An 18,864-nucleotide genomic window follows, 5' to 3' on the forward strand; every position below is an offset into this window, starting at 1 on the left:
GGCTGCGCTCGGGGACCGAACCGCGCTGACTCACCGCTTGGCCTGCCCGCGGGCCGTTCCGGCGGGCTGGGACAGCGCTGCCGTTACCGCTGCCGGCACCGGGGCGGAGGAGCGGAGCGGCTCCGGCCCGGTCCGCCTGTCAGTCAGTCAGTCAGTCAGTGTCAGTCAGTCAGTCAGTCAGTGAGTCTCAGTCAGTCAGTGTCAGTCAGTCAGTCAGTCACCCGCCGGCGGGCGGTGCCGCAGCGGCAGCCCGCTCCCCTCCCTGAGGCGCGGGCGCTGCCCGGCCCCGCCCCGCCCCGCCCCGCCCCAGCCAATGGGAAGGGGCGGTGGCGAGGCCCCGCCCGCGCCGGGTCCCTCGGGGCGGGGCGGCGGCGGTGCCTGTGGTGCCGGTGGCGGCGGCGGCAGTAGTGGGAGCGCGGCCATGGAGCGCGGCGGTGCGCGGGGCTTCTTGCCGCCCTTCCCGCACTTCGCCACGCAGGCCATCCACGCCGGGCAGGAACCCGAGCAGTGGCGTTCGGGCGCCGTGGTACCGCCCGTCTCCCTCTCCACCACCTTCAAGCAGCAGGCCCCCGGGGAACACGCGGTGAGTGCGGTCGCCGGCGGAGCCGCCCCCCCCCCCCCTCCCCAGCCGGGCATTGTCCACACCGGCCCGGCCCCACGGGGAGGTGGAGGGGGGGCTCCGGGGCGGCTCGGGGCTCTGGGGTCAGAGCCGTCGCCTCCGGAGGTGCGGCTGGGGACACCGCGAAGGCCCGCGGCCCGGCCCGGCGTGGCCCGGCCCCGCATGGCCCGGCCCGGGTCGGCGGGCTGCTCCGGGCGGTGCTGGCCGGCCGGGGAGGGGGGGTCTGGGGAGACGGCAGGCCCCGGGAAGGGGACGGGGTGTCCCGATTTGTAGCGCTTGGAAATATTTTCCCTGGTGCTAGCTCTTGGGGGAAAAAGAAACCAAACCCAAAATGTCTTTTTCCCACCGGCAGAGATGGTTTCTCCTGCAGTGGGCTGGAAGGCACCTTTAGGGTGGTTTTCGGGGTGAAAACCGCATGAAGAGGGGCACCTCGCGCCCCTCGGACTCGGCAGCCTCCGTTGCGCGCGTGGGCGTTGGGCGCGGGAAGCTGCCAGCCCTGCTAAGGTTCAGGCCTCGGCCGGGTGGCTTGCACGCAGTCGGGGACTTTCTCGAAGCCCGTCTGATAACAATGCTTTACTTTGTCGCTGGGCCCGGGCAGAATACATTTTCTCATTTACGCAGATTGTGTAAGAGGCTCTTTCTGTTGTCCTTCCAAACCAAATGTATATATCGTAAGTATTTTGTGGATGTGTTTTGGAAAGTACTGGAAGTGTTTGCGTTGACCTGTCATGAAGTTTCTGGTGGCTACCATGCATGTGTGAGGGAAATGGCACAAATTTGCAACTCCTAAATTAGTATTTGTTCCAAACCTGAGGTCCAAACATCGCGCTGTGCTGGTTGGGCAATAGGAATTTGCCTTGTGCTCTTTGATTCCACAGAAAATCACTTACACAGACTAAAATTGTGAATGCTTGTGAGTAGGTAGCTGTGTTGAAGAAGACCACAGAAGAAGGAGTCACACGCTGCTGCATTCACGTGCTGGTGATAGAGTGGCCATATTCTTGCCGGAAGCTCTGTGAGAGCGGTCTGCCAGATTCCTGAATGTGATCAAGTTGTCATTAAACAGAAATCCTGAAAGTACGCAAATACCAGGATGCTTAGCCAGGTTCTCTCTGTAACCAGTGCATCCGTGCATGCATGAGTTTTTTTTTTTTTTTTCTCAGTATTCACATAAAAGCTGTTGCACTTGAACGTGGAACTTGGCCTGATGCATGCCAGGGAAACGTTTGAGCTTTCAAGAACTTTTGATGGGTACAGGTTGGCACTGGCCAGTGCCCTCAAGCAGAGCATTGTGGAGATGGGACACATTCTTTCTGATAACGTAAGGATGAGTGGACTGTGTCAGCCCAAGGCCTTTTCTCCAACAGTGACCAGAGATGGATATCTAGGAAAAAGTGGGAGAATGTGGCTAGCAGCATGATACTTCCCCCAGTGCACCCCTAGAAACCATTGTCACGTTGGGGATGCCCAGTCGGATGTTATGTACAGCAGCTTGACGTAGCCAGAAAACCAGCCTGCTGTTCTTGGAGGAGGTGGATGCGTAACCTCAGTGTTGAGAGCGAGGGCTTTTTAAGGAACCTGGGACTAATACTGTACAAAACTCTCTCGGTGCTCTCTTTTAAGTTATGTTTGTTTCTTGCTTTCACAACAGGGTTATGAATACAGCCGGAGTGGAAACCCTACCCGGAATTGCCTAGAGAAGGCTGTGGCAGCGCTAGATGGAGCTAAATACTGTAAGCAATTAATACGTTCCTCAAACAAGATGTCAGCATGCGTGTCTCCTGACTGTCTACAGTAAGCATAACTTGGGGAGCAAGGACACTGAGCTGTCAGCAGCAGCTGTATCACAGCAAGGCTATCACAGCTTCTGACTGCTGGTGATGGGCAAGAGCTGCTTTGTGGTGTGAAAAGGGTCCAACGCTTATCATTCAGGAAAGTCCAGCTCAATCATTGGGCTTTCTCTAGTGCTTCCTCTTGCCGTATTTGATTGCCAAAGCTAAACTGAGTCTGTCCTTGTGCAGCAGCACTGAATGCAGTGGGGAGCGGGAGCCAGGCAGCAGCTGTTACCAGACTGTGTTACCAGTGTTCGTCCTGGGTTCCACTCTGTGTAAAATCAGGCTGCTGCTTCTACTGATTCCACTTTATGAGTGAGATAGCATAAGCGAAAATGGCAGAACAGGTTCCTTTTAAAAGCAGCAAAGTGAGGAAAGCGAAGGCAAGTTTGACAAGGTTGTATCACACTAAAATACAGTCCATCTGCCACTTACTCTTTTCTGTTTTAGGTTTGGCTTATGCTTCTGGCTTAGCTGCTACTTTGAATATTACTCACCTGTTAAAGGCAGGGGATACGATTATCTGCATGAATGATGTCTATGGAGGTATGTAAAGCACAAGTGTGTTTTTGATCTTCATTGTACAAGTGATTAAATGTACTTATTTGTGATTCTCACGAACTTTCTGAATTTCCCACGCAGGACCTTACTTTTCTTTAAAGCCTCTTCAAGTCATCGGAACACAGAACACTCCTGTCTGATTTTGGTGTTAGAAATTCAAACACTGAAAGATCCTGCGGCACAACATGGAGGTTTAAAAAAAATATAGCTAACTAGTAATATATGCTTGAGTGAGGGGAAAATAACAACTTCCTAGCCTTGCACAGATTTGTTTGCAGAGCAGGACCCTCTGCATTCCAACGTAGCAGAGCTTTCCGGCTTCTGGTATTTCTACTGTTTCTTTCCTAGGTTTGACCTGTTACCAACCAGCATTTTGTCTGGACTGCTTCAGACAACTATTCTGTCATCTTCCCTGAAAGCACAATTTGCATCTGTTATGCCTATGTCTTCTGAATGCTTCAGTGATGCTGCAGCCCACTATTAGGTTTTGATCTTGCATAGGGTTTTTTTGATCCATTTTTCCAAGAAACTCCCCAGTAACAGAGTGCATCCACCTCTGCCAAAGTCCTTCAAAAGGTTGATGCCACCCAAAATTCCCTAGTAGGAAGGTCTGCCAGGATGTCCTGTGGCAATCAGCGTCCTCCGCGCCCGACTCCTGTGTTTCACTGATTGGCAAAGCTTGTTGTCTCCCTCTGTCCGCTTCAAGGCCTTGGCACAAAGATATCAAATCTGCTTTGTTTTCAAAGGAAGGTTAGAGAGGCCAGCAACAGGTAGCGTTTTCCCAAGCAATAGCTGGAAAACCTTTTAGCGAGAGCAATCACCTTTCCCATTGCTAAGAGTGATTACTGTTTGCCAGTCAGTTCTCTATGCTTGTGCACATCAAATGTAAATACACACATTTGCTTTTAATGTCTTAGTTCTGTCATGCCAGATAGCTCTTCTCCAAAGTACATCTGGAGCCAAGTTGAGTGAAGACAGCAGGAATCCCTGCTGACAATCTGCTCCTTTAATTCACAGCACTCCCACCATGGAACTCGGTAAATCAAAGTCATTTGGCCAAAGCATATGATCAGCTCCTCACTTCAGAAAGGCTCATAGGTGAATTTTTCAAGCAAAACCAGTTCACCTGCTCATTAAAGCCTCAGCCCGTGGTGGTTTCTGCAGAGACAAATTTTGTTGTTTCTTCCCTGAATTTTTTTCATACTTTTGTTGTAAAGAGACTGGCTTCCACACAGACAGCCTTATTCAGTAGAGTTCGCACCCCATGACTTGGGACATCTGCAGATCTGCCACTGGCCGCCGTGGCCAGGATGTGTTCAGCCCCTTCATTCTTCCCTCGGTTATCGGGGGCTCCTTGTCCCCTAAGTCCCTGCTTGTTTTTCTCCTAGGCTGTGCTCTTCTGGCTGTTCCTAGCCGTCTTTCCTGCTCGCGTTCTTGCACGCTGCAGCCTGGTCCTTTGTGAGCCACTTCCTCGCCGTTGCCTGTGCTGACTGCTTTTTGCCGTGCGGGGTTTACTCCTCCACCACGCTTGCCCTGTGCAGCCTTTCGTGCTTCAGCCCTGTAGCTGAAGTGACTCGACCTTTGAGTCGCTGGGTACTGAGTGCTGGCATGTGTCCCTGCTCCCTCAAGGGTACACTAGCTTTGGTAAGCTTTTAGTGCATTTTTTGTAAAAAGCCTGGTTGGATAGGAGCGCGGTACTGCGCTTGCTAACTCAAATGAGTCTGCAGTATTCCAGGTTGTCAGAAAAGCAGTAAAAGAAATTGAAAAGCTCTCGGGCAGTGCTGGAAAGCATGTTGCCTGGGACGTGTTTAAGAGGTGCTGGGTTTTGGGAGGTGTGAGGAGGAGCTGTAGGTAGTTGACATCTCTGAATTCTGAGCCATGGCTGTAACTTCTTAAAAGGGCTACTTTCAGTGTAACCTCTAATTTTCATCTAAGGATTTTTTGTAGTGTGCTATTATTAAAAGTACGTAAGACTACTGTAAAGCAACTTTTCTGTGGTTTGTATTTGTAGAGTTGACAGCCTATGTGAAAATTTCCCATGCTTGAATAAGCTTCTTGCAGCACAAGAGAGAATTTAATATATAGCTTATTGTAGAAATAAAAGTGTTTCCTTAAAAAAAAAAAAAAATTAAAAAAAATTATTCAGACATAGCGTTCAGCACACAGAATCACACCCTGCATGTACTATGACTTTAGGGCTAGATTGCAAACTGCTGTTCTGCGTAAGTGAGTAAATGTTGAATAACCTTGGCAGGAAGACCTAATGAATTAATTTTTAATCCAGGCAGTGTTGCCAGATAGTCAGTATGTTGCACGTCTGGTGATCAACTGGTTGCTTCTGGTTGCTTCTTTTAGTCTTTCCAATTAAAGGCTTCAAAGACAAAATGGAAGGAAATAATAACTTTTTTATTTTCCTCACTGCATGTTTATTTAATGGAATGATAAGAAACACAGTAGCTGGAGACTTCGCCTTGATTCTTCTTCTCCCATGTTCTCAATTAAGCTTATTAAATAGAAAAAAAAGTGTTTTAAAATATATGGTGGAAAAAAAGTTATTAAAAGTGGGGTGGGGGAAAGAGGATATAAAAACTGGAACTGCTAGCTTGTGCATGGCAAAGGGCTGGAGGAAAAGTTAGAAGCGGGCAAACTAAAAGGGGTCTATTTAATTTTCTGATTAACCCCCGCTCCCAAACAGCTATTAATTGAGAGTACTTCATAAGTCTCTCTGATTCCATTTTCCCATTATTACTTTTCCATGATGTTTAAAACTATAGCGATGTTTAAACTTTTTAGAAATAAAGAAGTACCAATGTGCCATTTATGGTGTACAGCATAAAACTGTACCCTCCTGACTTTCCATGGATGCATCCAAGAGACTGGAGATCAGTGAAGAAAAGTTAAGGAAGATGTTTCATTTTGTGTCTGATTTTTTGTTTTGTTTGGTTTGGTTTTGTTTGGGTTTTTTTAGGCACAAACAGATACTTCAGGAAAGTAGCCATGAAAATGGGTTTGAATGTATTTTTTGTTGACTGCACAAAAACTGAATGCCTGGAAGCTGCAATTACACCAGAGACCAAGGTAGGAGAGAGCGGAATCGCTGAACTTACTTAATGTCGTTAATTAATTTTATTCTTGCTCTTGTTGTATTGGGTGTATGTGTCGAGCAGAAGGGTCTGCAGAGGTGGCCTCTGAAGTGACAGGTTGGGGCACAGCTGGCTGCAACACATCCCTACTGCAGGCCACTTGGTGATGATTGTGGTGCTTCACTGAAAACATTTTAAGAAGGGCAAAAAACACCAGAGAGAGAGAGGAGGATGGAAAAGGTAAGAAACAGCAGAGGGAACACCAAGGTCGGAGGAGGTGCTGCGTGGCACTGCAACAGATAATCCCCTGCTCTAGTGGAAGATAATTCAGCTGTAAAAGGCTTACAAACTTTTGGGTGTAAAGACTTTCTTCTGCCTATGTCAGGCCGCCTTCAGATGTGATGCACTTCAGTTTTCAAAAGCCTTGATGATCTTCCCATGCATTATTTGTTTTTGTGGAGAATATTACCTCTCCCAAGAAACCTTGCCTTTCTTCAGTAGGGACGCTTTCTTATTTCCACTCTGCAAACCTGCGTGGGAAGCTGACACTCAACAAGTTAACATTTAAAAGCACTTATGACTTACACATGTATCATCACCAGCACTGTAAAATCTCTAAACTGATGTTTTGTGTTGTTGAATTACTGCAGCTTGTTTGGATTGAAACACCCACAAATCCCACATTGAAGGTCATTGACATTCAGGCCTGTGCAGATGTAGTACATAAGCATAAAGATGTTCTTCTAGTAGTAGACAACACCTTTATGTCTGCGTATTTCCAGGTAAGTACTTTGTTTGTTTACAATTACCCCGTTATTTCAGTGTATTCGAAGATACATTTTTAAAATGGAAGCACCACCAAGGAACTGTAGTTTTGGTCTATGCATTGTAAAATTACCTGTTCCGTTTGTAAATACAACCCATGTACTGCTGCTTTTTACATTAGTAAAGATGGTATGCAAAGAATTTTATAGGTAGCCATATACCAGTATGATAGCAGCAAAAGCAATATAGCTCAGCAGTCAAGTAAACACACTGAATCAAGACAGTCAGGTAAGCTATTGGGAGAATGGCTTCTCTGCCATTCAAAAAATCACATTTTTTAGTTCTCACTGATGGAAATCATAACAGGCCTGTGTCCTGTTTTCTAACTTTGGCCTTTTTATACCAGTTCTTCTGTATATGCTGTTTATGATCTGTTCTGAACCACCTGATATTCTAAAAGAGGTAGTGGAAGAAAAAGTTAAAACAAGCAAACTTTGTTAAAGCTTTCTTTGAGACATTGAAGTTACCTTTTTCTTCAATATTTTGGTGAATGTGTGGCTTAGAAGTTTGTAATTTTGATCTCAAACAACTGGCATAACTTTTGTGCTTTTATAACTAGAATACATGAAGTGAAGACAATTTCTTAAGTTCTAAAAACGCTTCAGAATAATAAACGTCAAAGTCTTGTTCATCTTAACATGGGCTACAAATAACTCATGTATATTTCTCAGGAGACCAAGCTAATCACTTCTATTTTAGGTCTAAAGTAAAACTTTTTTATGACTGCCAAAGGCAAGGTGTCTTTGTTAAGGGTACTGAGAGCTTTATAAATTAAGAGTTTTACGGAAGGTGTTAATGCTTAGCTAAAGCAGCACTTGGTTTTCTCTTGTACATACCAAAGCCTTGGTGATTTCCACCCCACAATGTGTATTACTTCAGAAAGTCGTGTGTGAAAGAGGAAAAGTGAGCATCTGGATATATGAGCTAGTTAATGTATCCTTTATTGGCCTGGTGCTAAGAAAAAGTCAGTTGTAATGATTAATTCTAGTAAGCATAATAGGTAATGTCTTTAAACCCCTCCAGACTGCTGCTGATACACTGTACTAAGAAGATCATAATTTTAGAGTGATTTATATAGCTATATTGAATGTAAACAGCACCGGTGCTTATGCTACCATTCTCCTGGCTGCGCATTGGGAACGCACATTATCCACGTTCCTTGAACAGGTGTCCGTGTTTAATCTGACAGCAGCAGTCTTTTATTCTAAATCTGCTTGTTTTGTTACCTTTTAACATATTGATACTCTTCAGTCTTTATAAAATGTTTATATTATGAGCAAAGTCCTTTACTTAGTAACAGATTAAAAAAAAAGTGTTGATGAGCAAGAAGTAATGAACAATATCTCAGTTTGCCTCACCGTAAAAAGGTTTCTGGGAAGAAAGCTGGGAGGTTAGGGAAGAAAGACCTGGCAAACAAAACCCTTTGCACTTTCTTCAGGTTTTCAGTTGTTCTTTCGGTGCAGTATCACCAATATTGATATCTAGAAAACAATGCAAATTTTTTTTGCTTTGCAGGCTATGTTGAGGTCTTCATTTTCCAAGGAAATATGCTTCAGAGTAAATACCATTACTTATTCTGCCTCATCCGTAACCAATATAACTATTTTTTTCACAAATATGAACAGGCTGTATGTTAGATGTATTCAATCACTCCTCTCCCTGAAGCCAGTGGGAATTATTTATTGTGGGTTCTTTTTATTGTGCTTATCTTGAAGTCAGAGTGCTTTCCTGTACTATTGTTTTTGTCACATCTTCTATCTATCTTAATTCTCAGGTTTTTGTTTAGGGTGTTAAGTTTTGTGTTAAGTTTTTGTGGTGGTTTGTTTGTTTGTTTTTTTTTTTTTTTTTAGTTTCTCCACCTATTGTTTTTTTCTGTGTTGGATCACAGCCTTTCTTGATAGCTTAAAATGAACCAAAGTGCACACAAGCTTTAATTGGACCTATTTTAATTTCATTTCAGCGTCCTTTATCTCTGGGGGCTGATATTTGTATGTATTCTGCAACCAAATACATGAACGGTAAGTATGTGAGTTCAGCACAGCTCGGGCTGGCTATTTAAAAGTCATTCTGGCTGCAGGCAGTTCACAAAAGCCAGTGTGCCAGTAATTCTTAGATGGACCATTAGAGGAGATTGGACCATTGAATAGATCATTAGTCTTCATAGCTCCTAAACTACCCCTGGGAGAAGGAATATTGACCTGACTTCAGGTAATAGACCTAGAGGTGTTTATAGCCACGTTGGCTTTAATTTGACTACAACAAAGCAAGTGGCTTCAGCAGAAGATAGCTGCCAGAAATTATATTAAGGTTCAAAGGAGGTTTCATACGGCTGTGTTGGACCCTGTCCAAAAGTACGTTCATTGTGTTGTTTCCCAAACAGCCCAGACTTGGAGCTAACGTTACTGTACCTGTGCTGTAGCCACACGTCCTTGGTGGTGTGGATAGAAGTGGAAGTTTTCTGGCTGGTGTTCGCTGTCGCTAAGACAGCAGCCTGGTGCTGCTCCACAGGACTCACCTGATTTCTGTACAATGTCCTGCTTTCTGGCAGTTAGCGGCGGTGGGCTTGGGAATTGTCTGGGGGCATGCGTGCAGCACGTGGTAGAGCACATTGCTGACCAGAGCTTTCGAAAAAGCTGAAATCTGCCTTATGATTCATGTGCTGCACAGGAAGGACGGCTGTAGCAATGAGAAGGAACCCAGTGTCTCGCAAAAATGGGACTGTATTAGAACCAAGACTGAGAAAATGGGGGTTTGTGGCAGAACGCTGGAGCAGATGGAGTGTCTGATTCTGTTCTTGTCTTCTCCTTGCATTTTTAGGGCATAGTGATGTTGTAATGGGACTTGTTTCGGTAAACTGTGATGATCTCTACGAAAGGCTCAAATTCTTACAAAACTGTAAGTTGTCAATATAGGAAATACCTCGAAATGAATTGTATTCAAATATACCAGCTCGTAATGGGAAACATGTTGCGTGCACACAAGTACGAAATCTATCTAGAGATGTAGCTCAGGCTTTTAAACGTGCAGAAGTGTAAATGGCTGGAGACAAAGTGGTAACACAGATCTAAGAAACCTGAATTCTCTTCCGTGCCTTTCACCGGTACGTAGGGTGGCCTTATGCAAACATGATAGCTTTCGGTATGCCTCTGTGGCTTCTCTCTCAAGTTAATCCCACTGGTCTCCACATCCTAACTGCTTCTAGAAAAGTGCAGAGAGCAGTGTGGGTTGTTCAACATTTGTTCACCAGGGGCTGGTGAGTGGGGTGAATTGTCTGGTGGCAGGGGCTTGAATGCAGGCAGCGCTCTTCGCTGCAGGACTGTAATTCCCCTCTATCCCTGCTTTCCCCTGAGAAGTGTGTGCCCCGCTGCTCCCGAGAGAGGGCTGAGCCGTGGAGCCTTTCTCTGTTGCCCTTCCCAGAGCCATGCGCTGGTGTGGCGCGGAGAGCTCTGCTGGTGCTCTGTGCATCATGTGCAGAGGCAGGAGATGGGGCACGTCCTGAAAGCGTCAGATGCAGAGCGGCTGCGGTCTGTCTCCCATGTGCAGCACCTGCAGTTACGTGGGACATGACTGCTTACAAAGTCTCTCTTTAGGTTATAGTTAAGACCATGGCAGAAAGAGCACCATCGTATATGAAGAGGCATACAAACATTTAAGTTATAGAATCGTAGAATGGTTTGGGTTGGAAGGGACCTTAAAGATCATCTAGTTCCAACCCCCCTGCCGTGGGCAGGGACACCTTCCACTAGACCAGGTTGTTCCAAGCCCCATCCAACCTGGCCTTGGACACTCCCAGGGACGGGGCATCCACAACCTCTCTGGGCAACCTGTTCCAGTGCCTCGCCACCCTCACAGGGAAGAACTTCTTCCTAATATCTAATCTAAATCTACCCTCTTTCAGTCTAAAGCCATTACCCCTTGTCCTATCCTAAATTATGCCTTTATTTAATTTCATCTAACTTGTGTCAAGTATGTCTGGTTTTTTTTTTTAATTCATTCACACATCAGAGGATCTGCCTAACACAGAATTTCCTTATATAGGTTGATTTTAACAATTTTACCGCCTCTTAACTGTAATGAATAAATTTCTGTACAGTGTTCTGTCTGCGCTCTGTCTACAACAGAAAGAGTAAAGGTATATTATGTCTAAGAAATTTAATCCTTGAGTCTTCAGCTTGTTAGTTCAGCTCATTAACTGGCTTCCCATGTGTGTGAGATGAGGAAGACAGATTGCATCAGATGTCTTTCCACGTGTCTTGTAACTTTCGACATTGTGGAAATCAGGATTGTATTTAGTTTTACTAAAAAAAACCCAAACCCTTTGTTTTATGTGGAATATTGTTTCAATTTCTGTAGCTCTTGGAGCTGTTCCATCTCCCTTTGACTGTTACCTGTGCAATCGTGGTTTGAAGACACTGCAAATCCGGATGAAACAACATTTCCACAATGCATTAGCTGTTGCTCGATTTCTTGAGTCAGATTCCCGGGTGGAGAAAGTAATTTTCCCAGGTAGGTTGGCAAGAGTTCAGAGCGGGTGACATCTTAGTGATGGATTTGAGTACTGTAATACTACGTGTCGTTTGTGCACCCTTCACATTTGGTGACTCTGGGTTAGGTGTCCACCTTGGCAATAGGCTGTTTCTACATAGCTGAGGGTGAGCTGCTTTACCCTTTGAAGTGATGGTAATTAACTTAAAGCAACTTCTACAAATTTCAGGCTTGCCTTCACACCCTCAGCATGAGTTGATCAAGCGGCAGTGTACTGGCTGTCCTGGGATGGTAACCTTTTACATTAAAGGAAATCTCAAACATGCTGCTACCTTTCTCAAGAATTTAAAGGTAAGTGACTGTAAATACACACTACCTTAGAGGGACTTGAGACTGTCCTTCTGCGGGTGATAATGGAAGGAATTTTTTTTTCTTGGGGTGGGGAGTCTTTCTCTGTACTTGCAAAGCTCCTAAAGTCATTTGGGTGTAACCATCTCTAAATAATAGATTATTTGTAAATGGGAGGCTAATGAGAGGGAAGAAGAGGATGCCTCAGCTCATTTGAAGTATTTGTTTACACAGTAGGGTGTAGTATATCCAGGTTAGCCCAGGCATTGCTTCTAATAAAGGGCCTGCATACCAGCCTTTTGCAAAAATACCTATAGGATTTGAAAGCAGAGAAGCTGTGGCTGGTGTAATACTGTCATAATATTTCAAAGTACTCATCAGGAGAAAAACCCATTGAGAAATGACATGAATCATGAAGCAAAGAGGGAGTCCCTCATAGTTGTTTGGGTTTTTTACCTAAACCATAGGCTTTTGCTCTTGTCTTTTGCAATGTATTAATTCTGCCTGTGCTCTTTAATGTGTTTGCTAGTCTTGATCTCTGGTTAATTTGCATCCTGCTCTTGCCTCTTTACTGTTTTGCTCTTGGAAAAACAAATCAGTAATAATTGACAAAGGTAAATTAGAACTTCTCCTCCCTATCTTTCTTACTTGCCAGCTAATGTCATCAGCTGAAAATGAATTTACTAAAAATACAATTTTCCCACAAAATATCCTTTTACATGAGAGCGAGCATTTAATCCTGGCACAGGAGATCTACCAGCTTTGACAAAAAGTATCAGGGAATACATTCCAGGAGAAGTAGTCGCTTATGAGTATATTCACTTCAGCCCTTTGACTTGGGTAACCATCAGTTTGTCACTAGGTTGGTACAAATGTAAAGCCATTTCCTTAAACCAGGCTGAGAAGAGGATTATTTTGTTGATAGGTTTAGTTGTGTTTTGGGTTTTTTTTAAAGGGAAAAAAGTGAATATGAGCAACCAGGGCTTTAGAGAAATGTTGAGGGCAGTAAGTGTCACAGCACTTTGTCACAGCAGACAAATCGTGAATCTGTGTTTGACTGCAGCTGGCTCCCTAGAGAGCCATTTTGTCTAGCTGGCTCTCTAGAGAGCCTTTTTGTCATCCACGAATACCTGTCCGTAATTCAAAGATCAGTGCTAAAAAACCCCTTATCTAACAGTAAGCATTTCACAAACACTAGTCCTGTTAATCACTGAGAAATTTAGGCTGGTTTTCAAAATACTAAACTAACCATCAGACTCAAGGAATGAGGGAAAAAATCTGTTCAGCCTTATGGGAAGAATCTTAAATGTTTGGGTTTTTTCCCCATCAAGTCTGCCATTTGCCAGCCTCAAAAGTGTAGGTGTTAAATGCGAACTGTGATGAGTGATGCTGAAAGAAGAGTAAGGGTAGGATATGATCACTTAAACCTTAACTGAAATTTTTGAGATCCGAGTCTTACATTGTTCAGGCAGCCTGCTCTATCCTTCCTCTGAACAGAATGAAAACTGTGGTTGTGCCCAGGCAGAGCCTGCTCCCTCGTGTTGTGCATTTCCCTTCAGCTCTGCCTCCATTGCTGCCCATGCATTGCATTGTAGGAACTACTCCTGAGTTATATTTGCTCAACATGGGCATATTTTAATTTCAATTTTTGCATCAGTGTCCCTTTAGGGCCTTTTTAGGACAAGTCTATTCTAAATCTTAATAGCTCTTAACCTGCTAAATGTACACTTTTTTCCCCCTAGTTACAGCTAAGACCTTTCATAATATAAAAATTATTACAGAAAAAATTGGAAAAAAAACCCCAAACAAACCATTAAACGTTCCTTTTTCCTTAACCATCTCTTTCTAGGCATTCATAACCTTACCCTTCTTATGTTAACTTCTGTTTAATTTTTCCCACAGGTTTTTGCACTGGCTGAGAGTCTGGGCGGATATGAAAGCCTAGCAGAGCATCCGTAAGTCATTCGTCATCTTAAGTCTAAAAAAGCTGCAGAGTAACAAAAAATTCTTATGGGAGTTCTAAAATTTTATAGTACACAAAGCCTAGATATTTTGCATATAACTGAGATTCAAGGATAGTATGTTGTATAGCACAAAAACCAGCAGCTACTCCAGAACTGAGCGTGACTTTTGTGAATATAAGAATGCAATGATGAAAGCATTTCCACGCTTCCTTGTTTTAACTGGGAGACTGAGACACAATTTGTTGCTATGATAACAAATCCAAGAAATCAGTGTGTGTTTGAATAAGTGGTATTGAGCAGATTTGGTCACACTGATGAGGAAAGAGGTCTGTCGTTCTGCCTGCTTACACAAGAGGGCACATTCGGTATGCTACACCGAACTGCATCTGTCTCCATGTCAGGTAAATGTTGTGGGGATTTTAGTAATACTTAGTTGCCCCTGTCTAGGTTAAAAGGCTAACAACAGGATTTTTATGGAATTAAATTATTTTACTTAAATCCAATTTGCTTTTCAAAAAGACATATGGAAAGTTATGGCTAAACGTATATGCTAAATCATTTCAGTTACTCATTTTAGAATAACAACAAATCTTAAAACACTGAAGCAGTTGAAAGGTGATTGCAAATTGGTGGATGTCAGTGACTGAGCATATGGGGGAAATAGCTTCTCACCTATATTCTCCATAGCTGGAGAGAATAAACTCTTCAGTGTAAGTGGGTACAGTTTGACAAGTGATCTGAGAAACCAGAAGTTAAAAAAAAATTAAAAAATCAGGAGATGTTATACTGGAGACTGTATACTATAGCTGTTTCTCCACATGCTTAAAGCAGAGCTTTTAGATACTCTTTTTTAGAAAAAAAATTAAAAGTATCTGGAAGGAAGAGGAATAGGATTTTCTCCTTTTTCAGTTCCAGATTGTTAAGTATCCCCTTCTTATTCCTCATTTGTGGCTTGGAAATACTGTACTGAAATGCTGGGAGATACAAGTCACTGACTTGTCTGCAGTTTGCATAATTTACAGTAACTGATGATAGGATCTCTTTCCATCTGTGGGTTAACCAGCAGGTGGTACACAAAAGGTGTAAAATCTTCATAGAATTTCAGGGGATACTGGCGGGAAACGAATTTGTTTGGTCTTTACAGATAAAAGTAAAACTTAGAAAAAAGGCTATTTTTTTTCCTACAGGGCCATCATGACTCACTCTTCAGTGCCTAAAGAAGATAGGGAAGCTCTTGGAATCGGTGATACATTAATTCGCCTGTCAGTTGGTTTGGAAGATGAAGAAGATTTACTGGAAGACCTAGATCAAGCTCTGAAAGCTGCGGTAAGTGGGTTGTTACCTTAGTGCTGTCACTCTAAAAATAATTTCCCTTCTAGTCCTCTGCCTTTCTCACTAAACTGTGTCCTGGTAATTCTTACCTCACTTAATTTTTAAATTACTCATAAATGTACCTTGCAGACTGTGTGTACAGTTTTAAAGCTTTCATTTTTAGGTTTTTATGGGCAGCAAGGTTTACAATCCTTGTCAGTCACGATTTGAATTGACATAGATTCGGATACAGCAGATGGAATGTCCCTGGCCTCTGAGTGATGGGGATAGCCGCTAAAGCCAGGCTGAGGGGAGACTGTCATACAGGCATCAAAGTGCTTAGTGTGTGCTTCGGATTTTTTATGTCATAGTTTTAGAGAGGGTTGAAATATATTAAAGAGCTTCAAGAAAAGAGCTTCTCCCAGACAGTAAGTCCAATATTTGAGTAAAGCTATTTTGTTTGTAAGCACTACTTCTACTCTTCTACCCAAAGTTCTGTATTTCAGAAAATAGGTTAAAATTGTTGTTTACACATGGTAATTAATGTGATGCCATGTAGTGACTTTTCTTCTCAAGGCAGGTCATCTAAAATTCATGAGGTATAGATGTGTTTGTGTACGAGTATATGCACGTGCATGTGTGCAGGGGAGAGGCTGGTTAAATGGGTACTGTCTTTCGGTTCTACGCAGATTTGTGCTGTGCTTTGGATAGGCTAATGCTGTGACTGAAAGAATAATGGGGGTTTTTTGCAAGCTTTTTTTTTAATCACTTTTTTTTTTTTTTGCTGGAAAGGATTAGTCATAGCTGAAAAATATAAAGTATGGGCACTTGACTTTGAACCGGTACATCAGTCTGATTGATCCCCTTTGGCAGCTGCAGACTTGCAGTTTGATGTACCAGTATTTCATTGCAGAATGTGCCATGTCGTACTGTGCTCTATATTTATCATGCTGTGACTTATCAAGGGCATTGCCAATGTCTTTCGTTTCTGCAATTGCAGATAACTTATTAGGTGAGTTTCCCACATGATCCTAGGAAGCAGATCATGTCATGTGAAAGGTCCTTTCTTTTTTCCAGAAGGAGGTCTCTGACCTTCGGGTATGCAGGAGAATTCCTCTTGATGTGAAATCTCATGGCAGCTTTAGATCTGAATGTGTGAGCAAAGCATGTGAACCAGATGCCTTAAGGCTACCCAGGCACTCTGCCTTAACCTCTCATTTTGTCTGTTCTCCAGAGCTTTAATGGAAGACTAAAATCCTTCCAACCTTCATAAGCATAATTATGTGTTGGGGAGAGGAAGGAGAATTTCCTCCCGATCCTGGTGGGCAACAAACAGAGCCCAGAGGTATTGCTGCCAGAGGAAAGTGCCAGCCAGTCCTTGCAAGTGCTGTTGGCGATCTCAGGATATCCATTGCTCAAGGATGCGTACTTGTTGTAGTTTAACCCTGGCCAGCAACTAAGCACCACGCAGCCGCTCACTCACCTCCCTCACAGTGGGATGGGGGAGAGAATCAGAAGGGTAAAAGTGAGAAAAACTCATGGGAGTAAACACTACTTAGCAACAACTGAAAACATCAGTGTGTTATCAACATTCTTCTCATACTGAACCCAAAACATAACACTACACCAGCTACTAGGAAGAAAATTAACTCTATCCCAGCCAAAACCACGACAGTACTAGATCTTTGGTTCTTGTTGCAAGCTTAGTTTTTGTTCTCAGGAACTGCCAACTACTGTCATACAATCCCATCCATTAAAATTTGTTATTCTGTCTTTACAACGTTAGGTTCTGTTCCCAAGTATCCTGTTTGCCTGATACTGAACTTTACTCCTGGAAAGTCAAAAACTTTGATTTACAAAATCTAAATGTACTCTAGTCTGTTTGTATCCACTTGATCCCATGTTGCTCCCATACAGGCAAATGTAGGTATTAGGCATGTTGTCACCAGGCAGTGAAAACGTTTCATCCAGGCAGCACGCTCTCTGCCATGCCGTGGGGTGGGCAAGGAGATCAAAGAGAAGGAGACAAACCAAGGACTGCAGCAAGGAACACGCTTAAGAGGGGCTTCAGCAAGTATGGGAATAAAGTTTAATAAATAACCACACTAAAAAAGCATGAGTTTCCTTCTTCCTTTCTCCCAGCTTGTACTTTTGTACTGTAGGAGCACCATAACTCTTGGTGGTTTCTCTGTTTGTTTTCTTTGAGTGGGAATTCTGCAGATTTGGTGACTCCTCGGGAGTCCTTGTAATGCCGAGGGCAGAGTTCACAGTCTTTGGTGGACTTTGAGTCAGCTCCAAGTCAACGTCTGAGGCAGAGCAAGGTGCAGCACTGCCTTTTTCTCCTCTGCACCCCTGCAGGCACCTGCATACCCCCAAAATAATTTTTTTAAAAAATAAAGGTGTTTGAAATAGAGTTTTGTCTGTGTGAGAGAAAATGGTGGTATTGGTGGGCAAGTATAAATTTGAGTCCTGCAGCAATTGCAGTTGTATAGTAGTTTGATGTACTGTACAGGCAGGAAATTTTTTGTCCCTCTTATTTTTCAGTTGTTGTTTTTTTGTTTTTTTTTTTTTTGGTTGGTGATCGGGAATATTAGCAACAGTAACTGCCTGTATTTCTATATGCCAGCACAGAGCATGACCATAATCTAATGATAAAATGTATCTTATGAAAAGAAAAAAAAAAAAAAAAAAAAAAGTGCATGGTTGATATAGGCGCATAGCGTAATTCTCTCTGTTTTTCCTTCTCATTGCAGTTTGAAGACCATAAGGCTTGATGATTAAAACTGGAACTTGAAATTGAACGTTGAAATGGCTAAAGAAGATGACACAGAAAGCCAAGTTGCTAATGATTTTCCTTTGATTTGCCTGTGAGAATTTAAATCTCTTCAATCCAGTGCTGGATTCCCAGGGAGTTCTTACTTTGTGCTGTTACATTTATTCTGCTGATGTTTGGCTGTACGTGAACCGTGCACTATGGCACGCAGCCTGTGCTCTCCTGTGGGTCTGTTTCTGTTGTATTGTAATCCTTTGGCTTTGGAATTTATGGAGTCAATAAGTTGTGTTTGAGAGCAGCTGTGATGCACACTCAGGAATATTATCCCGGTTCTGTCAGTGGAGGTTAGTGTTTCTCATTTGTCCTGCTAAGGGTGCAAGGGTGTTAGGTCAAAAGGGTTGGTTTCTTTTACTGCTCCTCAGGATGCACAACTGATTTTTCTCATATCTTCTAATCCAACAGTCCAATGTAAAAACTGTTGATTTAACTTAGATTTTTTTTTTTTTTGATTAGGTTGGAAATGTGGTTAAATGCTTGCTTTTTCACCTGTTGATATTTTATGGACTATTGAAAATGAAGTGAAATGCAATACCTGGTAAACAATAGTAACTTTCTAAAGAGGATTCTTTCCCTTTTTTAAAAAAATCATGTAATGTTAATCATGGTAATGATTTGGTTTATATTTGGAATGGGAATAATTTTAATTAAAACATGCTTTGAATTTCCCTGATGTATTACTTGTTTTGACATTTGTGTATACTACTTACATTCAAAATCAGATGATGAAATGACCCTGGATTTGTTTAAATTTTCCTACGGGAAAATGATGTCACTGATGTCTTTACTTTTGTCAAGAAAAAAAGATATAAATTCTAATGTATAACAACTTATGCTGCGAATTGCAATGCTCAGGCAAGGAATATTCAGGTGCCCCGGGGTGCTGCTTGCTTGGGGTGTGTGGTGGGCGGCTGCCTGAAGCGCCCGGCAAGGCGTCAGCTCTGAACAGACCTCAGCCCTCCTGCCTGCTTCCCCACGGCTTACCTAAATACCTGTGCTGAAGAAC

General features: G+C 43.2%; 1 protein-coding gene across 1 annotated transcript; it reads left to right on the plus strand.

Annotated features, from left to right (window-relative positions):
• The first annotated feature begins 381 nt into the window (after window positions 1–381).
• On the plus strand, window positions 382–18,526 carry CTH (cystathionine gamma-lyase). The gene is made up of 12 exons (XM_030033583.2): window positions 382–583; window positions 2,271–2,352; window positions 2,902–2,997; window positions 5,981–6,090; window positions 6,746–6,877; window positions 8,881–8,938; window positions 9,738–9,815; window positions 11,274–11,426; window positions 11,635–11,756; window positions 13,656–13,708; window positions 14,905–15,043; window positions 17,782–18,526. Exons 1-12 carry the CDS (start codon window positions 422–424, stop codon window positions 17,800–17,802), a joined length of 1,206 nt encoding a protein of 401 aa, XP_029889443.1. The 5' UTR covers window positions 382–421; the 3' UTR covers window positions 17,803–18,526.
• Window positions 18,527–18,864: the final 338 nt, after the last annotated feature.

The sequence above is a fragment of the Aquila chrysaetos genome, chromosome 12 (assembly GCF_900496995.4).
Source record: "Aquila chrysaetos chrysaetos chromosome 12, bAquChr1.4, whole genome shotgun sequence".
NCBI classification, from domain to species: Eukaryota; Metazoa; Chordata; class Aves; order Accipitriformes; family Accipitridae; genus Aquila; species Aquila chrysaetos.